This window comes from Stylophora pistillata, chromosome 8 (assembly GCF_964205215.1).
Source record: "Stylophora pistillata chromosome 8, jaStyPist1.2, whole genome shotgun sequence".
Lineage (NCBI taxonomy): Eukaryota > Metazoa > Cnidaria > Anthozoa > Scleractinia > Pocilloporidae > Stylophora > Stylophora pistillata.
In genome coordinates, this window is record NC_142526.1 from 8675410 (window position 1) to 8690474 (window position 15065).

At 37.5% G+C, this 15065-nt stretch overlaps 1 protein-coding gene across 1 annotated transcript; it reads right to left on the reverse strand.

The window, feature by feature from the left end:
- Window positions 1-5656: 5656 nt before the first annotated feature.
- Window positions 5657-14787, reverse strand: LOC148724811 (uncharacterized). Its single transcript, XM_088731373.1, has 7 exons — window positions 14752-14787; window positions 13701-13793; window positions 12581-12673; window positions 11470-11562; window positions 8874-8921; window positions 7586-7631; window positions 5657-6601 (listed from the first exon to the last, which is right to left on the reverse strand). The coding sequence occupies exons 1-7, from the start codon at window positions 14785-14787 to the stop codon at window positions 6483-6485; spliced, it is 528 nt and encodes a 175-aa protein (XP_088587499.1). The 3' UTR covers window positions 5657-6482.
- Between the last annotated feature and the right edge of the window lie 278 nt (window positions 14788-15065).

Sequence of the window (15065 nt, forward strand, 5' to 3'; positions counted from 1 at the left end):
AAAAAAAAAAAATTAGACCACGAACAGTACCATCTTTTCGGCCAAGTCCATTGCGCGAGTCAAAAAAAATTCATTTAAAAAAAATTAATGTTAGCGTGCTGCGGGAACTATTGGAGTGAAGCCGATGCGCCGCGGGAGCTCCATGAGTGAGCGCTATCTGACTCTTCGAGCGACAAACCCGATATGTATTATGGCTGAAAATTGAAAACTGAACTTGGATTGCTTTTTGAAACGGTGACCATCATATCAAAATATAGGTGTTCATTTCCAAAAGGCACTATTAAATAGATACCCTAGTCCCAGAGGTTCTCTTCTCTCTACCGGAGTACGAGAGCTCGGCGCAAAGCGCCGACTAACAAGCTGCAAAGCAGCGAGCGGAGAGAACCTCTGGTCAAGAGCTTTGAGAATCTCATTTTCATGCCACCAAGCCTCGGGTAACAGCCATCAATCACGCCCCTTTCCGACAACCAATCAGAGGTATTTTACCCCCAGAGGTATTTTAGTACTTTACTCTGGTAGGACAGGACTCAGGAAAGCGTTGAAAGGTTTTCAGCAATGCTATCCGTTTAAAAATCTGACCACCGGTAGGCCATAGGGTAGGCCACAGGGTAGGGCCATGACCTAGGCCACCTGTTGTCCACACCCCGTCACAGAACATAAGTAGAGAACAAGATAAACTTGGCTTCATTCGATTTGCGTTTTCCTTGACAAAAAAGATCTAAGGTTGATTGCTTTCGCTTTTGACCTCGCAGGTCATTAATTTTCGCAATTTCGTACTGATAGTCACCTACGAAGACTACTTTTTCCCAGTTTCCTGCTCGCACTAATAATGCATTCAGGTATCGAAATCCAATATGGCGGACAACACGGATGTTCCGAAAACACACACTGACCCCCAGTCCATGGACCCCCCTACGGACCTGGTTCACGAACCCCTGTACGGAGCGGTCCTCGGATCCTCTATGGACCCCCCTTTACGGACCCCCCATGAAAAGACAATAATAACAATGACAACTTATAGAGATTTGACTTACCGTTGTTTTTTTGTTCGTGATGGCGAAATTTTGACTGTTAATATTCCAAACATTACCGTGGCAGTAAAAGGAGGAAAAAAAGCTGACTAAAAAGTAAAAAAAAAAAAAAAAAAAATGAAAAGACCGATAACTTAGCTAACTTGTGAATATATACCCTTCTGCCTTCGCTGCCACTGACTGCCTCCGCCATTTTGTTCGGCTCATTCCCCTGCGTGTTCATTAACTCGTCCCAGTCTTCCACAATATGACATTCCTTCTCTTCTCTCTCGTGCAACCATGGATGACTGGTGAGCTTTTGAATTCAATCACCTTTGTTCTTTTGTTTTATTGTGACATCTACATCTAAAACAGTTTACAAATATATGTTCTTTCTTTAGCAGTAATTTCGTCTATGAAATTATGTCAAGTGACGAGGTGAGTTGAATTTGTTATACTTCAATGAGCAAGTCAAATCTCTATAAGTTGTCATTGTTATTATTCTTTATATGTCTTTATACTCGTCATCTGTGACAGTATTCTCAGCTGGCGCAGATCTCTTTTGACAACTACCATTCAGAGCACCTGTTGATGTGCTGCCGAACACTTCCAATGCTTTTCCCCATCAGAAATTCTTCTCTTGAATCGCTCCAAAGCCTTATCCCTCCCTTTACAATAGAAACCCACGACGGCTTTCAACACACTGGACATGACGAGATGTGATGTAAGCCGTTGTCAGTAGTGACTAAGTCAAAAGGTTGGAATAACGTTGCGTGCTGCGTGGCGTGGCCACTGACCAGAACAGATTAGTTTTCAAATAGGTTTAGATTAAGTTATCTCTTTTCAAACAAAAACTATTAAAATTTAAAAAAAAATGAGAATATTTTCAAACTGTCAGTCTAAGTAAAACATAGTAAACATTGCTATAAAGTGAGTATATATGGAGGGCTGGAAACTGGTTTACCAGTTTAAAGATCTTTTAATGACCTATTAGATCTTCAACTGCACGCAGCAAGGAGCGAGTATAGAGAAAGTGGCGAGACCCGAAACATCTTGAAGGCACGTGAGGGTAAGCATTGAACTGCTATTTTGACGGTTGACGGTAAAAATTTATTTACTTTTTAGACAACTGACCTTTAAATATTAGGTCCTCTGACGGCGGACGGTTAAACCCCTATGAGGCCTTTTAATGGTGCGTCGTCTGGACTTTTGTATTGTGCGTGTTTATCAAATATTGAGATGAAAAGAGTGTTCTCATTGGCCGATAAGTGTGTCTGGATGAGATTATGCAAACATTTCTAAGACGTCACACTTTCTATAATATTCCAGGAATATTTTATAACAGCAAAAGAGGATTTTTTTTCCTGTGTTAACACAGCCTCATCTCAACACCAAGGATTGTGAGTAATAAAAATAAAAAAAAAGCGCGAGGTTCAGTCGAGACTTTGCACAACTTTCTCGTATTCTCCCAATCCCTGTCGTGTTTAGATGGAATGATAACACAAAAAACCTTCTCCTTTGCTTGATTGTTCTATCTATGGTTCAATTTTTAATTTCAAACTATATTTTTAAAGCCTCATTCCTTTAGCAAAACATTTACTTATAAGAAATTTCCTCCCCTAAATTGAATGTTTCATTTTCAAGATATGAACAAAGAAATTGTTTGCAGACGCCATTGCTGCATAAAACATCTATCTTACCATCTCATTTTCAATCACTTGCCACCCAAAATGGCTGCAATGGAGTTTGATTTCCTCAAATTGTTTCAAATCCTGTTTAAACAAGACAGATGGGTACAGTTGGTTCAAGAGGACAACCTGCTCCCGTCTTCAGTATGGTGTCACAACGCAGGGTGTATGAATTCCTTGTGCTGGACTAGACAAAGTTCACTTCGAGATAGATATGAATGGCGATGCTCCAGGAGCAGCTGATATGGAATACCATTGATACGCCATAATTCTTGGTTTTATGGCACTAGGCTTTCATTTTGACAAACTATCAACCCTGCAACATACGCTTCGGCTCAAATTTTGCAACTTCTCAAGCATGAAACTTCATCTAATGACGAAACAAAACCAACAGAAACGGTGGTAAATCGCGGGTATCAATAAACTAGAATGGTTTTGGTATCATTCAAAAACATGGGCATGCTACGCATGCAGGAGTTGTTTTTTTTGGATAGGTAGGTTGAAATGGGACACGATATAACTGATGTTGGTGTCTTAATAACTGTTGGCAAAAATAAAGTGCATTGGTACAACGCTTCCTGCAGTCCCCTCCACAGCCCTCATTTAAACTTGTCACGCAACGCTATCCCTCTCTCCAACATTGCATGACGAGACTAAACAACAACCTGCTCGTAGGTTAAAATTGTGCTTATTGCCGTTCCTTCGTCAGAGACAAAGTCCTAGTTATTATTCTGACCATTAAGGGCCAGAATCAGACATTCTGTTTGGTTTTTCCTGTGCAAGAAAATTCACAATAGCGTGCAGTTTTTAATTGGCGTAAAGTAATGTGGTGGCATATCCAGGGAACGAGGTTGAGTTTTGGCATCGAGTGTCAGTCAGATTTGAAGTACTGGCCGCGCAGCAACGATAAGCTTGTTGCAGTTTATACTCATCTTTCGAGTGAACTTAAATATATTTATTTAAAGTACAAACCTAATACTGTGAATCACTACTATTATTAACGTACTAATGAAAACAACAATCCTTGGGAACAGTAATACAACCATCTTATGTAAACGTTGGCGATTGAAACCATACGTAAACAAATATTGCGAACAAAACAATTGTACTTTTCTGACCAAAAAAGAAAAACTTGTGGAAGTCACTGTCACATACCTTTAATTTTAATCAGCCAAAAAACTTGAGGTCTATAAAATGCCTTCTGTTATATATCGTTCCGAGGCAACCAAAAAATTGAAAGGTTTGTTATTAGAAGTAAGCAAGAGAAGTCCTTGTAAATAACGTCATCGCGTTCAAATACAACTTTTTAGTGAGTGATCCCGCCTTTCCTCCGGCGATTTTAGTAATTCCAAATTGTCATGGATGGCATCAACTTTTTCCGAAGTCTTAGTCTCCATAACTCTCCATGTTAACAAACCATGAAAAACACTCGACAGCGATTTTGCTAAATTAGCAAAGCCCTCAATTCGAACCAATTCAATTCAATCCGCTGATCCACAAATCCGGCCCAAATACAGGCTCCATATAGCTTCTTGTTCAGTAACAGATGGTTGCCTCAAAATACTCTTCCATATAATTTTGCAGTGGAAAGCTCTATTTTATCTCTTACAGCCTCTGGACAAAGATATTTTCCGGTCTCCGTTCTTCGGAACAAGTAAAAGTAGATTGAACCAAGAGAAAGTATCATTCTTCAAAAGATAATAAGGTGGGCTACTTGATTGGTTGTTGCCTATCTGGACTTTGCCCTTTGCGTGCGAAATACGGGATGAAATGCAGGTTGTTTACAGGAAATTGACACGCAATGGGGTGAAGTCCAGGTTAGCCATAAGCGAATTTTATTGGTAGAAAACGTCTAAGCACGTGAGAGTTGCGTGGAAAATTAACCGACCGTACCATTCTGTCCCTTGTGAAATATTTTTCATTGAGGTAGATTATGTCATAAAATTTGCGTTGTTTACTGGAAAATGGCATTTCATGATCTAAAAAAATCTAATCCATACTGGCGAGTACAAGTAACACGGAATTGTAACGGGAAAGTATCGTTTAAGCAATATTTAATTAATGGAAGACTTTTAGAAGCAAAGAAACCGATATGTAACATGGCAGTGGACGCAGAAAGTAAATGTAACTTGGTGGTCGTTTCAACCGCTGCTAAAAGAACAACCATATGGCAAAAAAAAGATTATCAATCAAATATGATTTACGCAAATATCTTGCGCAAGATTTACCAGAGTCAGTAAAACTAGCCTTTCCGAAACAACACGCCATAGCGCTAAATTCGTGTTAGGCCTCCAGCTGACGGTGTATGCGTCGTAAGTGAAGGAGCGGTACACAAAACATGCACGTTTTAACTCGCTAATCGGTAGAAAAAGTTCCCTGACGACCTTTCAAATCCAGACAGATCATAGCGATAGAATCCTCACGAAGGACATGAGCCATTACACTGAATAGATGATCTTACAACTCTTGTAGATGTCATCTTACCTCGCTCCTTTAGCGAAATTCAAAATTGGAATCGCTGATAAACTCATATAAAGCAATGAAATATCCTGAAGTTGCTCTTAGCAACATCTGAAGTAATATTTGATTCAAAATTGTTCTTATGTTCCACTCAGTCTCCTTCAGAAGGAAGAATAAGCATAGTCGTACAACGATTACAACTCCGCCACTTTCCCAACACGACTAATATATTTCCTTAATTCGCGAACCGCTCTCTCCGACTCAGGCGTTGATTCGCTGAAATTTGAAGACCTTTCAAACCACAAATTAGCAAGAACAAGAACGCTCTGATTGGTGCCACATCGAAAAATACTACAATCTGATTGGTTTGTGATACACCAAAAAATTGGGCCAATCACATTGCGTTGAGATAACCAAAAAAGATGCGCCAATCAGATTGCTTAGAGATACACTAAATTGCGCTGATCAGATTACACTACACCACAACACATCAATCTATACGCTAACATATAGTTATTTATTTTTAAAAAAATAACTCAATAAAGGCTGTCTACTATCCCTCAGATATTTTTGCAACGAACGGAACAAAATGTTAACGAACAGCTTAGCATTAACTCTGTGCAACATTCACTTTCCAGTGTTCTTTGCTTCGAATTCATGTAAAAGCAAATTTGTCCACTACTTCTATAACAACAGCAAAACGCTCTATAATTGATTGGTCATTCCATTCAAGCTCACATGTTAACTTTGATTTCTTTTTATAGTCGCGAACAAGTATATATACTGAAACTGTGCTAACACTTGATAACAATCATTTAAATTAGTCATCATTGGACATAGAAGTAACCTGAACCTGACCATAAAGAAAAGCTATACACTTCTAATAATATAAATAACATTACGTTACTACTGATCAATTTCGGATAACATGCTATTTACCTTTTTTGCATATTCACCTTAAATGATTATTTAATTAAGCATGGGATCGTATATGAAATAAAAGCTAAACACTTCTAATTCTCTAAAACTATAAATAACATTACGTTATTACTGATCAATTTTGGATAACATGCTATTGACCTTTTTTGCATATTCACCTAAGAAAAATTATATAATTAAGCATGGAATCATATATGAAAACTTTTCTAACACTTGTTGAACATACAATTGACCTCATAGTACAACCATTCACATTCTTGCGAAATTTAAGGTTACTGGCCTTCCTCTTCCATTTCGTGTTAAAGTTTTCGTTATTGTAAACAAGTGTTTTATTTACGAAAAAGAAAACATAACTTGTACACGATTTAGGTATCATCTAGGTCATTCAATATTGACCATAGCACGGATATGAACTGACTAAAGAGAGTTCCGTATCTACATGGTCGTTCTCCTCAGCTTCATCTTCACGGTTCTTGTCAAATGAAATTTCTCTGGGCTCATTTTCTGGGTAGGTAGAAATTTAAAAAGTTAGAAAGTCTACAAAGTAGGTACAATCATATAAGCTGGCCTCAAACTCTTAAAACCCAGGTTTTCTGGACAGGAAAGCACAAAGACTAGTGCTATTACTCCTGGATTACTTACTTATCCATAGCGTTAATATTGATATGTCGCAATGAAACTTTTGAGATCACGCCATCCAAAAAATATTTTTCTTAGCCCACTATCTTTACAGGTTTCATAGTATTACAAGTTTTTCATTTCACTCCTGGGGGGAGATAAATGTTCTATAAACAACAAGAGAGCCTTCCAGAAAAGAATTAATTATTGAAGCCAGCTTCTATTTGAATCTGGATATCCGTATTAGAATATCCTTGGTGTAGGCAGCTGTCAAACAGTTAATATCAGCTATCATTTCATGTAGACATCAGCCTTTCCCAGGAACAATTTAATAGCACGCGTGAAGCATAAAATAACTTTATCCGCTGATTGGGTCGTTGCGTGTAAAATTGAATTGAAAGCGGAGAGTACATGCCTTACTCGTGGTGAGTTATCTTAATAAATTTGAAAACCATCTTTTGAAGAGTCAACTTTCATGCACATCTGCCGGTAAACATGCGATTAAAATACTTTGGTAATTGTCGTACATAGGCATGAAAATACAGAATGGTGCATCTTCTGATATCGAAATATAGCTTTTTGCTTCCGCATTAAAGCCAATTCAGTTTTTTTTTTTTTCTGATGAAATGTCCTTAAGCCATCTAAGTATCTTTCGTTGATGTGGATTGGGCTTTTTGGTCGGAACTTTTGTCCATCTTTAAATATACATCACAGGAGGAAAAGAGACTCATTTGTGTTTATGATCTAGGTACTCAAGTTAATTCCCGCAGGGAAAATTAAAAAATATATATATGATCATCATTTTTGTATAACTCAACGCCCAGAAGGGTGAAGAGTATATGGTGATTATTAAGCTTCAAAGTCACATACCGTATTTCCTCGAATTAGCCGGACTTGTTTTCTTCTTCTCTCTCAGCTTTGGGGAGAAAAAGGTACATTATGCATACAAAAAGCGATGCGTAAAAGTATTTTATCGTTTTTTAGCATTGTTGTATTTATAAGACTGAGTAGCCTTTGAAGACAGGAAAGGAGGCTGAAAATAGGGTAAGGTAAAAAGGATACGCGTGGGAAAGGTGAAAAATGTGATTGAGAAAGAGAAGGAAACTACAGTATTGTCTCGTGCGTGGGAAAAAGAAGAGTTCCAATGAGAAGTCAAACCTCAGAATTTCAGTTTCGTTTATTTTTCTATGTTCGCGTCAAGACGAAAAAATCTTTACCTCTTTCACTTATGAGCTTAAATTCACGAATCCCTCTTTTATCAATTACTTGTCACCCTAACATGTTATTGCTAGATGTTTCCTGGTTCAAAGTGTTTTTCTCCTTTGTTCTTCTTCGTTTTCTTCTTTCAGTCAAGTATGAGCTGAACCAATTATGGTCTAGCAAGATTTAGTGTGGTGGCATCACAGATCTGGCAAACGATACCTATTAAAATAAAGTGTCTCCCTGCCAAAAGCTTTAAAAAAGAATATAAACTCTTCCTACTTGGCAGGCAGACATCTTGAACAACTTTAACCTATCACAGAGCTCTATTTTACTATTTTGACTATTTAGTATATGTGCTATCTCCTTAAGTGTATTTAACTTTCACCCATCCGTAGCTGCTCTGTGGTAGTGGCCAACTCGAAAGCTTGGCTCCTTTGGCTACTACACACTCTTTCCACTGCTTTGTGTAAATTCATGTATAGTTAGAACTCTCTTCTTTTTTTTCTTCTACTTTTTCTCTTTCTCGTTGTTGTATTTTTAGTAGAATAAGTGTGAATAAAAGAATAAATGAATGAATGAGCTGCCAGACATAAACTTCACTCGTGATACCGTCTCAGTTCAAGTTGGACGCATGTACAGCTCTGCTTGTTTTGTTGCACAGCAAGTATATGGAACACGTCATTACGATCTTTATCGTTCAATCGCCACATATCCTTGGCCTCATTTTCAAAACGAATCCTCGTGCTCAACCATTCTTGTGAAAATGAGTTTAATTTGCATGTGAATGGAAACTTATCATATGAAAGGATTAGCACGAGGACTCATTTTGAAAATGAGGCCAAGGGTAATTCGCAAATGGGCTATCGTAGATGAATTCAAGTGTTGACTCGCATCTCTCTTTAAAATAATTGAATGAAAATGTGTCGGGAGAATAGTTTACAACTTCCAAACATACCTGTACATCTACAACATCTACACATCTTTCGAGTGATAATTCAGTACTCTAAAATAAGAATAAAATAGGTCAAAATTAATCAATGCACTTAAGCTACAAATTATTATTCTTAGAAAGCAAGTTGTTTCTTTAGCCCTTTCAGCACTATGTTTAGACTTAGCACAGCGAGTAAACACTGACAACAATTTTTTTACACATATCAATTAAAAAAATACAATAATGCAAATTGGGGATATCAATTTTTCGGCCTGTTTTCAGTATCACATCTGATATGTCATGAAGAAGATCAAGGAAATTCAGCTCAATAAGTTCATGCTGATACAGGAGTGTTTACAAAGTGCACATAACATGAAGCCCGTTTCCTAAAATATCTCCACGTTATTCCATTTGACAAGGTTAAAGATCGTTAATTAACCAATGCTGAATTTCTAACACAAAATTAAACTTCTTCTGTAGAGCACCAACTATACACAGGCATCAGCTTCGAACTTTCTACTACGCAGGCCCTTCTCAGTCAGCTTGCTTTGAATGACAGCCAACCAGAAAAATAGTTAAAAACACTCACAAGCTCAACAGTCTCACTTAAGAAGCTAAAATTAACGTAGCGTTGCAATGGCAGATTCTGGAGAGAGAGGGAGTGGACCTAGAGAGCTACTACTTCAGCTACAAAACAATGCCTCTTAAAATAACAGCAACATAAGGAGAAAGAGGATTACATTTGAATCTCAACCATTTTCCTCCAAGGGCTGTAAAATGTGTATATTTAAATCGGAAAATCTGCCCCGACTTCAGCCAACTCTATTCTACAAGGAAGTAACCGGACATCTTATGGAGTTGTACTAGAAAAAAGTTCACCAAGTAGTCTGCATTTAAGTGGAAAGAGGTACTCCTTACGAAACGACACGATCGAGGACTGTAAGTAAGCACAATTAGATATGATCTGGCTCGAATTTACTGAATTTACTAGATATGATCTGGCTCGAATTTACTGAACATGAGGCAAAGGGGCCACAAACTGGAAAGAAGACTGTTTGATTGCTCCGAGATGCACCAATTTCAGAAAGAAATAGGCCTCTCGTGTCACCCACGCTCCAACATTGCATTTTGTTTAACAGCCACTAAGCAGTCTTAGTGAAAACTATATAGAGTAAATAATTCTCGATTTTAAAAAGTTGGGGCAGCTAACTTTTCCAGCAACAAAATTAGCTTGGGAGCTAACAATACTTTGATTCCCACACGTCAAAAGAATTATGGGTGAAAATGAAAACTGAACTTTGGAAGAATTTTTCAACGGTAGATATCGTTTTAAGTATAGGTGTTAGTTTCCTCATAGTATTGCTGAATAGAAAAATTTGTTTCAAATCCTTTTCCTTATAAACATTTCCGACATTGAGATGCAATGAATATATGAAGTTCATACATTGTGAACTGCGGTATTAGATACGTATGATGTGCGATCCTCGCAGTAGATAGCGCTATTTATGCAATAGCGAAAATCAGACCTGAAAAAAAATCAGGCCTGTACGGGACTCGAACCACTGACCTCTGCGATACTAGTGCAGCGCTCTACCAATTGAGCTAACAAGCCAACTGGGAGCAGGCCGGTAATGTATAAAGGTCATATTCTCCTCTTTTAATGGCCACGGTAAGGATAAATCTGCGTTGGGAACAACTACATTCTGAAGGACTTTTTCAAGCTAAGGTCAGAAGGAGTTTTACCTTGTACAATAGTTCACCAAATCATAAGAATTCTTATTAATGCTTCGAAGGGGTACTAAGAATGAAGCAAAAAAAAAGAATACTCTATCCAGGAAAAATAGGCATCTAAAACTTTTCAAACAAGGCTTATCAAAGTAACACTTCAAAAGAACATAATGGTTAGAAAGTCTCAAGCGCATGACACAGTTTGATCTTCACTAATGGAAAAACTGCCCAGTTTTAAACGATATCTAATCAAAACGTCCTTTGAGTCGTTCCTTTCAAGATTATGATTTCCATTATCAAGAAACCGGCTTGGTGCAAACTTATCGGAGTACCTTTCCTCCTATCCATGATTTTTATCAATTACTTTAATTTAAAGAGGATAATTTATACACTAAAAAGTATGAAAAGAAAATATAGGTAACCGTGCTCGTTCGAGAGCTATAGACCATCGTACCTCTTTACCTGATCTATCGATTGAAAACCAATACCATGATGCAGGGATGTGTGCAAGCTTATTCCGCTGGTTACATATTTTTTTATGCGCAGTACACAATGCAATACTGATAATTCAACTTAAACATTCTCGACTAGTCACCACCATTAAACAAATTTAGGCCTTCCTTTAAAAAGAGCATTGGTCTCCAAATAATCTTTTTTCCAGGTTTGCGTTACTTTCTACCCAAGTTTCCCAGTAGCTCGCGAGAAAATTATTTTATGACTAAGCTGGCACTACATCGTTACCAAAGAAACAACACGAAAGGAATAGAAAGAGCTCGCAAATTTTGGAACGTTTTTCTCAACAGTGAAAAAAATTCCACCAACCATACAAAACTAGACTTCCAAACTTTGCCTAAATCCGACATAACAAATACAATTTTTGCTTCTAACGTACCCGTACTCCTTTGTTGACATCAGCTCCCTTCTCTAAAAGTAACCTAACAATATCAGTGTTACCATTCATTAGAGCTGCACTGAGCGGAGTGTCCTATAAGGAAGAAAAAAATTGGAAAAACCACGGTAATGTAAAAAGGTCATATTCTCCTCTTTTAATGGCCACGGTAAGGATAAATCTGCGTTTGGAACAACTACATTCTGCAGGACTTTTTCAAGCGAACGTCAGAAGGAGTTTTACCTTGTAAAATAGCTCACCAAATCATAGGAATTCTTATTAATGGTTCAAAGTGGTACTCAGAATGAGGCAAAAAAAGAATACTCTATCCAGGAATAATGAGCATCAACTTTTCAAGCAAGGCTTATCAAAGTAACACTTGAAAAGAACTTAATGGGCAGAAAGTCTCAAGCGCATGAGACAGTTTGATATTGACTAATGGCAAAACTGCGCAGTTTTAAACGATATCTAATCAAAACGTCCTTTGAGTCGTTCCTTTCAAGGTCATGATGTCCATCATCGAGTAACTGGCTTGGTGCACACTTTTAGCAGTACCTTTTTTTCCCATCGATGATTTTTTTCAATTACTCTAATTTAAAGAGGATAATTTATACACTAAAAATTAGGCAAAGAAAATATAGGTAACCGTGCTCGTTCGAAAGCTATAGACCATCGTACCTCTTTACCTGATCTATCGATTGAAAACCAATACTCTGATCCAAGGATGTGTGCACGCTTATTCCCCTGATTACATTTTTTTTATGCGCAGTACACGATGCAATACTGATAATTCAACTTAAACATTCTTGACTAGTCACCACCATCAAACAAATTTAGCCCTTCCTTTAAAAAGAGCATTGGTCTCCAAATGATTTTTTTCCAGGTTTGCGTTACTCTCTACCCAAGTTTCCTAGTAGCTCGCGAGAAAATTATTTTATGATTAGGCTAGCAATACATCGTTACCAAAGAAACAACAAGAAAGGAATAGAAAGAGCTCGCAACTTTTGGAACGTTTTTCTCAGCAGCGAAAAACATTCTACCAACCATACAAAACTAGACCTTCAAACTTTGCTAAAACCTGACATAACAAATACAATTTTTGCTTCTAACGTACCCTTACTGTTTTGTTAACATCAGCTCCGTTCTCTAAAAGTAACCTAACAATATCAATGTTACCATTCCTTACAGCTGCACTGAGCGGAGTGTCCTAAAAGGAGGAAAAAAATTGCAAAAAGCAAGGTAATGTATAAAAGTCATATTCTCCTCTTTTAATGGCCACGGTAAGGATAAATCTGTGTTTGGAACAGCTGCATTCTGCAGGACTTTTTCAAGCTAAGATCAGAAGGAGTTTAACCTTGTACAATAGTTCACCAAATCATAGGAATTCTTATTAATGGTTCGAAGGGGTACTAAGAATGAAGCAAAGACAAAAGAATACTCTATCCAGGAATAATGGGCATTTAAAACTTTTCAAGCAAGGCTTATCAAAGTAACACTTCAAAAGAACATAATGGGTCGAAAGTCTCAAGCGCATGAGACAGTTTGATATTGACTAATGGAAAAACTGCGCACTTTTAAACGATATCTAGTCAAAACGTCGTTTAAGTTGTTCCTTTCAAGGTCATGATTTCCATCATCGAGCACCGGGCTTGGTGCACACTTTTAGCAGTACCTTTTTTTCCCGTCGATGATTTTTTTTCAATTACTCTAGTTTAAAGAGGATAATTTATACACTAAAAATTAGGCAAAGAAAATATAGGTAACCGTGCTCGTTCGAGACCTATGGACCAGCGTAGCTCTTTAACTGATCAATCGATTGAAAACCAATACCATGATCCAGGGATGTATGCACGCTCATTCCCCTGATTGCATATTTCTTTATGCGGAGTGCACCATGCAATACTGATAATTCAACTTAAACATTCTCGACTAGTCACCACCATCAAACAAATTTAGCCCTTCCTTTAAAAAGAGCATTGGTCTCCAAATAATTTTTTTTCCAGGTTTGTGTTACTTTCTACCCAAGTTTCCTAGCAGCTCGCGAGGAAATTATTTTATGACTAGGCTGCCACTACATCGTTACCAAAGAAACAACAAGAAAGGGATAGAAAGAGCTCGCAACTTTTGGAACGTTTTTCTTAACAGCGAAAAAGATTCGACCACCCATACAAACAATGACTTTCAAACTTTTCCTAAACCCGACATAACAAATACAATTTTTGCTTCTACCGTACCCATACTCCTCTGTTGACATCAGCTCCGTTCTCTAAAAGTAACCTAACAATATCAGTGTGACCATTCCTTACAGCTGTAGTGAGGGGACTGTCCTATAAGAAGGAAAAATAATGGAAAATGCCCGGTAATGTATAAAGGTCATATTCTCCTCTTTTAATGGCCACGGTAAGGATAAATCTGCGTTTGGAACAACTACATTCTGAAGGACTTTTTCAAGCTAAGGTCAGAAGGAGTTTTACCTTGTACAATAGTTCACCAAATCATAAGAATTCTTATTAATGCTTCGAAGGGGTACTAAGAATGAAGCAAAAAAAAGAATACTCTATCCAGGAAAAATAGGCATCTAAAACTTTTCAAACAAGGCTTATCAAAGTAACACTTCAAAAGAACATAATGGTTAGAAAGTCTCAAGCGCATGACACAGTTTGATCTTCACTAATGGAAAAACTGCCCAGTTTTAAAAGATATCTAATCAAAACGTCCTTTGAGTCGTTCCTTTCAAGATTATGATTTCCATTATCAAGAAACCGGCTTGGTGCAAACTTATCGGAGTACCTTTCCTCCTATCCATGATTTTTATCAATTACTTTAATTTAAAGAGGATAATTTATACACTAAAAAGTATGAAAAGAAAATATAGGTAACCGTGCTCGTTCGAGAGCTATAGACCATCGTACCTCTTTACCTGATCTATCGATTGAAAACCAATACCATGATGCAGGGATGTGTGCAAGCTTATTCCGCTGGTTACATATTTTTTTATGCGCAGTACACAATGCAATACTGATAATTCAACTTAAACATTCTCGACTAGTCACCACCATTAAACAAATTTAGGCCTTCCTTTAAAAAGAGCATTGGTCTCCAAATAATCTTTTTTCCAGGTTTGCGTTACTTTCTACCCAAGTTTCCCAGTAGCTCGCGAGAAAATTATTTTATGACTAAGCTGGCACTACATCGTTACCAAAGAAACAACACGAAAGGAATAGAAAGAGCTCGCAAATTTTGGAACGTTTTTCTCAACAGTGAAAAAAATTCCACCAACCATACAAAACTAGACTTCCAAACTTTGCCTAAATCCGACATAACAAATACAATTTTTGCTTCTAACGTACCCGTACTCCTTTGTTGACATCAGCTCCCTTCTCTAAAAGTAACCTAACAATATCAGTGCGACCATTCTTTACAGCTGCAGTGAGGGGACTGTCCTATAAGAAGGAAAAAAAATGGAAAATGCCCGGTAATATATAAAGGTCATATTCTCCTCTTTTAATGGCCACGGTAAGGATAAATCTGCGTTTGGAACAACTACATTCTGCAGGACTTATTCAAGCGAACGTCAGAAGGAGTTTTACCTTGTAAAA

What these genes read in the sequence shown, in the direction of transcription:
- LOC148724811 (XM_088731373.1), bottom strand. Translation starts at nt 14,787, where the DNA reads ATGTCGGATTTAGGCAAAGTTTGGAAGTCTAGTTTT. An exon ending in AAGTTTGGAAGTCTAGTTTT is followed by an intron (nt 13,794 to 14,751) that starts GTATGGTTGGTG and finishes TCCTTCTTATAG; the next exon opens with GACAGTCCCCTCACTACAGC. An exon ending in GGCTAATTCGAGGAAATACG is followed by an intron (nt 6,602 to 7,585) that starts GTATGTGACTTT and finishes CTACCTACCCAG; the next exon opens with AAAATGAGCCCAGAGAAATT.